At 41.4% G+C, this 6,648-nt stretch overlaps 1 protein-coding gene across 2 annotated transcripts; it reads right to left on the bottom strand.

The window, feature by feature from the left end:
• Positions 1-1,521: 1,521 nt before the first annotated feature.
• Positions 1,522-6,439, bottom strand: LOC134059743 (sex hormone-binding globulin-like). 2 transcript variants are annotated; one of them, XM_062516225.1, is made up of 8 exons: positions 6,240-6,439; positions 5,974-6,065; positions 5,676-5,865; positions 5,209-5,370; positions 4,883-5,042; positions 3,951-4,096; positions 2,050-2,281; positions 1,522-1,699 (listed from the first exon to the last, which is right to left on the bottom strand). In XM_062516225.1, the coding sequence occupies exons 1-8, from the start codon at positions 6,330-6,332 to the stop codon at positions 1,569-1,571; spliced, it is 1,206 nt and encodes a 401-aa protein (XP_062372209.1). In that variant the 5' UTR covers positions 6,333-6,439; the 3' UTR covers positions 1,522-1,568. The 2 variants fall into 2 exon arrangements, with proteins under 2 accessions (XP_062372209.1, XP_062372208.1); XM_062516224.1 differs by having other exon boundaries at positions 1,522-1,702; positions 6,240-6,438.
• Positions 6,440-6,648: the final 209 nt, after the last annotated feature.

Genomic DNA, 6,648 nt, shown 5'->3' with positions numbered 1-6,648 from the left:
TCCATGAACTGCTCCGGAATAACTGCGCCTCATTCTTAGCTCTGATATTTTCTTTTAGGTCTTTGGATATTTTCCCACTTTGCTCAACGTAGACGCAGGGGACTATGAGTAAGTAATTGTAACAAATCACAGTGAAGTCGGCCCACAGAAAAATAACTGGAATGTTATCCAGTTACACATAAAAGATAACTGTTCATGGCTTCACATTTGGATGTGCTAACTTTTTTTGTTAAAGAATTCATGTTTGGGCCTATAGGCTACACGATGGCTAATTTCCATGTTGAGCCTTTTTGGCAAATGACTAACTAGCCGACATTCCACCCATAGGACATCAACAATAAGTTATTGCACCCTTTCTCAGTTTACATATTAGGCCTATACAGTATAGGCCTATGTGCTTTTTCCCATTTGCGTGGGACAGTGGGATATTGTTGCTGTTTAGTCAGTGAGGACAAATAGTCCTCCATCCTTGATGGTGATTCAGTGGGTATCCGGACCAGGGGTGTCCTAACAGGATATTCACTTGGCAGTCAATTCCTCTCAATAGTATCTCATCACTTTTTTTTTTTTTTTTTTTTAGGGGGGCAAGGTCAATGTTGAGTTTAAAATCAAAGGACATTGTAAATCATCCATAGGCCTACCACATAGGCCTACATTAATTCCCATACCAAATGCACACAACATACAGTGTGTTTTGACTATTCTTATGCAGGCAGATACAATAATAACATGCCAATAATATCATAATTAATAAGTAATATGCTTATTTAAAAAAATGTTTTCAACAGGTTCTGTTGTTCAAAGTCACTGAGTAGTGGAAATGGGGAAAGGCATGAGTTTGACTTTGGACTTCACATGAAGCAACCGAGGGAAACAGAAGTATGTGACTGCCTGTACAAACACTGGATTTGCACCGTTTCTTCACAATTGCTGACACGCATAGTGGTGTCTCGTTAAGATCCTGCTCCTGTTCTTGTGTGACGTTTTGAGTCGGTTAAAGCAACACTGAAGAGTTTTTCATACCTTAAAATGATGTTTCCAAAATAATTGTTATGGTTCATCAACTCATCAACTCAGAGTGAACGGCACTTCTGGATTCACTTTACCAGATCGGGTAGTGTACCTATTTCAATTAAATGAGACATAGAAACTACAAATCGATGTTGCAATACATCATACTTGCACAAAATCATGCAACATACTCTACTTTGTCTGTGGACATCGTTATTTGCTGGATAAACACATATTGTGTGTGTGACAGAGGAACAGTGCTTTAGTGTTGCTTTAAGAGGCACAAACACAGTTTAAAATATGCCCCCATAGCATAGCTTTGTAGCCACCTGGTTGCACTCGCCAGTAACATGATGGCTTTAGCTATGTAGCACCTTTTCCCCCCCTACCGATAGTACTTGTGTTAAAAGGAGCTAGAGTTCTCCTTTAATGTCCAAAATGAATCAATGAACCAATATGACCACTCTCAGATATACCCATTGTGTTTTACAAGGAAACAAAAACATGTCAGACAGAAGAAAATCTTAAAATGTATTTTTACACAAGTCATGTTGTATTTAAACAGGGCAGCTATGGGAAGACACAGATGCGTCCTTGAAAAAGGCCTGGTCCAAATCTATTTTCTGTCCTTGGACAAAAATGCTGTCTAGACAGCCCTCCAAGTAATCAGAGCCACTGTCAGCACCATCTTCTGGAAAAAAGTGAGTTTGAAATGTCCATGTTTATTTCGATTTGGCAGCGTACAGTACATCATGAATCTGAACTATCATGATTCAATGAACATTTAAATGTTATGATACAGTAATTTCCCGCATATAAGCCGCATTGTGTTTGAGCCGCAGGACAGTGTTTTATGCAAGTTAAAAGAAACAAAACCATATTAACACCATATGAACTGCCCCCCTGTATTAACCTCATAGCTGAAGAAACTTTGCAAAATCAATGTCTAAGCCGCGGCTAATAGTCGGGAAATTACGGGTAGTCTTGGCTAGAGATTTTCCAGTTCAGTAGTGGTTGATACTGATAGAATAAACTCACCTGGTACCCCACCAAAAGCAAGAAGCATCCCCTCGTTCCACTCTGCCAGAATGCTGCTATAGTCACCCTCAACTGTTAACCCCAGATGAGATTCACTTGAAACGTGCTTTGTTTCAAAGGCCACTGAGGTTTTTTTGACGATCACGTCAAAGGAAATGAAGTCCTTATCAAACTTCTCATTTATGGGAGTGGATTCTGTGGAGTCGAACTTGTGTACTTTTAAAATCATCATCTGGAACAAGAGAAAAAGTGTAAAATTAGTGAAGACGTAACAGAAATTTTAAATAAATGGGGGACATGGACAGAATTATGAGGGGACACTTTTGCTTCAACTCTTTATGCTAGCTGTGAGGCTACTGTCTGAAGACTTTAGAGTGGATTAGCCATTAATGGACACAAATGTGAAAAGATGACATGATGAAACATCAGAAATTGCTCATGTTAGTGACAGTTTGTGAAGACCATTTCATATGTGCAATTTTATGTAAGTGAATTAAGGCACTGAGAGCCCTATTTTACACCTGGTACATCATTCCTATAGGGAGCGTACCTGTTCCCCAGGACCTATGTTCCCCGGGTCCTATGTTCCCCACTTTGTTTGGGACCGGGGAACATAGGGCCCTGTTTTAATCTTGAAAAGGGTCCTATGTTCCCCACTTTTCCCAAAAAGGCTCCTATGTTCATAGGACCCGGGGAACATAGGGATGACCCCGTTCCTATAGTGAGTCTTGTTCCTACTGTAGTTAACACTTAACACTAAGGTGACCAGACGTCCCCGGTTTCAGGGGGCAGTCCCCGTTTTTGGTTGCCTGTCCCTGGGAAAATACAGAAAAACTACATTTGTCCACATTTTGTGAAGATAAAACTTGTATGTATTAATTCAATCCGACTCATATAGTCAAACTGAAAACATTTTTGGGATTATGTCCCCGGTTTTGGCTTCGGACATCTGGTCGCCAAGCACACAAGTTGTCAAATGGTCACCCATGGCCGAGTCAATGAAAGCAATAGGAGTGGTCAAGTGCATGATCTCAAATTGGTACTTTAACACCACGTGATGAAAATGATAACACCACTGACCATCAAAAAACAGCTCTAAAGTGAGGGTCCAGCTATTTTGAAGGCGCACTATCACAAAAAGTAACAATTGGCGAGACCTTGGCCAGGAGTCGCAGGTAACACAACTGGTGTGCTTGGAGGAATGTCTTTCGGATTTTTATTTAGTCATTTAAATATTATTGGGTAAGTGTTTTGTCTTATCACCGTCTTATCACCGTCTCGCGTGCAAGCAGATTCCCTCTGCAGAGATGCACTCACTCGTCGTCAGAACACTAATACGTGGGGGACGCTGTTGCGCAGCAGGCTACAGCGCTCGTACCATGTGCGGGTCCGAGTGCCCACGGGGACCCAGGTTCGAATCCGGCGTGCGGTCATGTCCCAATCCCACCCCATCTCTCTCTCCCACTTGTTTCCTGTCTACTCTTCACTGTACTATAACATTAAAGGCAAAAAGGCCAAAAAACATACTTAAAAAAAATACGCAATTTGATTTTGTACTCCTTGTTCTTACAGGGAATGGCGGATGTCACTCTTATTGCTTTAATGGATGTTACACCCAAAGCAAACCCATGACTTGGCGCAGAGATCATTTTTACTGCTCTTAAGATAGCATACAGTATGTCGATTCAGACAAGCCCTAAGCGTTTATTCACATGGTGCTTCAGACTCCGTGCATGGATTATTAAAATAGGACCCTTTAAAATAAATAAAAATAGAACCGTCCATTTCATTTGTGAAGAGCATTTCATACGAGTAATTTATGCTAGTGAATTAGTGAATTAAGGCACTGAGACTCATTAATGAGTTAAATAAAATAGCTTAACAATCAATCTATTTCTGACCCCAGAGTCGGTGTCCTCTGCCACCGACAGGACTGTTGATTGTGATTGAAGTGACTGTAAGGAGAGTATGGTCCCATTCAATGTCGTTGAAGATGTATTTACAGTTATGATGATCCTCTCCTCCTTTGGATCAACTCCAAGAAGATCTGTTTGCAGAAAGGTTTTCGGTGAGTTAATAAGCATATAGTAGCATTCCATACTTTATACTTTCATTCCACTACACTTCAGAGCTAGGCCTAAACATTGTATTTTCCACCCCACCAGCTTTAGTTAGGCTACTATTATTATGCGTTTCCGCATTGAACAGGAGAAAAGGCGCTGTGTGGAGTTGTTTTAAACATTCAAAAATTGAATGGCAACATAAAGTTATGCTCTGTGTTATCCAGATATTCACTGAAGTTAGCATACAAACCAATTAGCGCGGCTGTATACCATAGAGTACATACCACATGTGGCCGTTATATTACTAATACCATGTTACATTATGCTTAAGACAACTTGAAGCCTTCAGAATTCCACATAGCTCCTTTAAAGGCACCCAGTTGTTTGACCTTAACCTAACGTTTCCATTCCCTTTATATTATATTGGAGTTATGTTTGTACTTTGTTGCAAAAGACGCATATTTAGTTTGGTTATTATTGCGCTTCTCAGCTGCCGGGGGACCCCGAGAGCAAATCTTGTTAAGGGTGCCTTTAAGGGTGGACCTGTATGGTTCTATTTGTTAGAGCACAGTGTTTGCATGACATCTCCCAAACAGATTGAAGGATCACACTTTATATTCTTTGAGTGCATGATATCTCCTACACATGTTCACAGGTATTGTCATGGTAACATGACAACTTCTGTAGTCAAGATCAAAATCAAATTATTTATCTTTCATTTTAATTTACATTCTGTTCCCTTCTGAACTTCCAACAGAACGGGTCCTCACCAGAAGTGTTGAAAATGGCCAGCCCATTCCCCGCGAAGAAGCTCCCTGCTTTGATGTTTGGGAAGCAAGGCATTGCAGTCTTCGCTGGAGTGCCATCCCACGGAGTGCTGAGATTCAGCCAGTGGCCTCCTTTAACGCACCCATCCAGCAGAGGATTCAACTACAAACATGTCAGAACAGGAAGTGACATGGACAGAAAATGAGACGAGGGGAATGAGCCAACAGGTAAAAAAAAAAATACGAATAAGAATATAGTTCAGGAATTCCCTTTTAGTCACTCAACTAATGACTAATACTGAATCGGAGAATTTGAGCGTAGTACGCACTGGGAGGAGAAGCTTCTTCTCGCTGACCAGGATGCCTCCGAGGGCTAACCGGATGAATCCTTCCTTCTGTGTGTCAGGCTCATTTGAGTGCAGGCCCATCGCCAGCTCCCGGTGGTCATTGACCTTCAGTACCACAAACTTCCCCTGGCTCTGGAGTTCAAGCTGTCAGGTACCCCAACACATAGACAGAGTCAACAGACCAGATGCAACAAGAACAAAAATTCAGGCTCAAGTGCGGAAATTGAAAATGCTTTCAATAGCTATAATGGGGTCTATTGAACATCAGCAATGGTTGCGTTATGTTGAAGGATTATGAGGCAAAATATAGATTAAGAAGGGCTCTAAGATTTGAATAGTTCTATATACACCAATTACTGACTGTGTGTACACATTGGAAATCAGTGCAGAGAATTTAAATGAATGCTCAAAAACTATCACCAAATAGTCTGACCGAAGGTCAGGCATACCTTGTGCCAGAGGCCATCGTTTAGTTTGTGACCACCTGCCACAGAGACCAACACGTCTCCCTTCCCAATTTGCATCTCTGGGACACCATCTCGCAGAAAGAGAACAAACCAGTCTTCCCCATTGTTTGTGTCGCCATAGAATAAGGCACCCTCCGGATCAAAAGTCCGAAAAGAGAAATACGATGTGATGCTGTCCAGGAAAGGTGAAAAACAGGGTTTACAATTAATCTCGCTACAAAAGAAAACACAGATAAAGTCACAAACTCAAATGAATGATCCTGTGAAGAAACAGACTAACCTTTGGATTTCAGAGAGTGGGCTGCTTAGTCTCATGTAAGGAGTCCAGGTGCGTTCTCTGTTACCAAGATTGATGAGCCCTCCACCATCAATCTCTCCCCAATGAAACAAACAGGAAATAAGACGATAGAAATGCCCGGGTTGCATTTGAAATCTCTTGCAAAATATGAAACTACAAGAGTACTAGAGCCACAGGTCAGATTAAAGCAAACATTTAATCATGACGAAAGATGTTTCACAGAGTGCTATTCAATGTTCAGCACGTACCTTTTCCGTCTCGGCGTCCACAACAAGCCGTCCTGATGGATCACACAAAGTCACCAAGGCCAGTATCCCTAAAACAACTCTGGTGAGCCCCATTTCAGAAGAGATGTTGCGTTAATCCTCGTGTAGACCCACAGACGTCCAGTTTGACCCAAAGCGACCTCGCAATGGCCTCTGGTTATTTACTGATTCCAGGTGATCCTTTGCCCTCAGTCTCACAAAGAAAGACAAATATAGCGGGACTTCCGGTACGCATTCAGTGAGATAAGACGTGTGTTGGAGCCTCTCTGTGAACATGTTTTAAAATTACCCTTCAAAACGAAGCATTTTGTTTTAATTTACGTCTCCCAGTTTTCAATATAGTTACTTCGAACCACGCACCAAGTAAAAGATGCCTAAAAAACAAATATAG

This window comes from Sardina pilchardus, chromosome 16 (genome assembly GCF_963854185.1).
Source record: "Sardina pilchardus chromosome 16, fSarPil1.1, whole genome shotgun sequence".
Lineage (NCBI taxonomy): Eukaryota > Metazoa > Chordata > Actinopteri > Clupeiformes > Clupeidae > Sardina > Sardina pilchardus.
This window is presented reverse-complemented; position numbering and strand designations above follow the sequence as displayed.

Excerpts from the sequence above, each read along its gene's own strand:
- LOC134059743 (XM_062516224.1), bottom strand. The coding sequence starts at position 6,332 with ATGGGGCTCACCAGAGTTGTTTTAGGGATACTGGCCTTGGTGACTTTG. Across the intron at positions 5,043-5,208 it reads AGAAGAAGCTTCTCCTCCCA|TTGAATCCTCTGCTGGATGG; the intron begins GTGCGTACTACG and ends ACATGTTTGTAG. Across the intron at positions 4,097-4,882 it reads GGCCATTTTCAACACTTCTG|ATCTTCTTGGAGTTGATCCA; the intron begins GTGAGGACCCGT and ends TTCTGCAAACAG.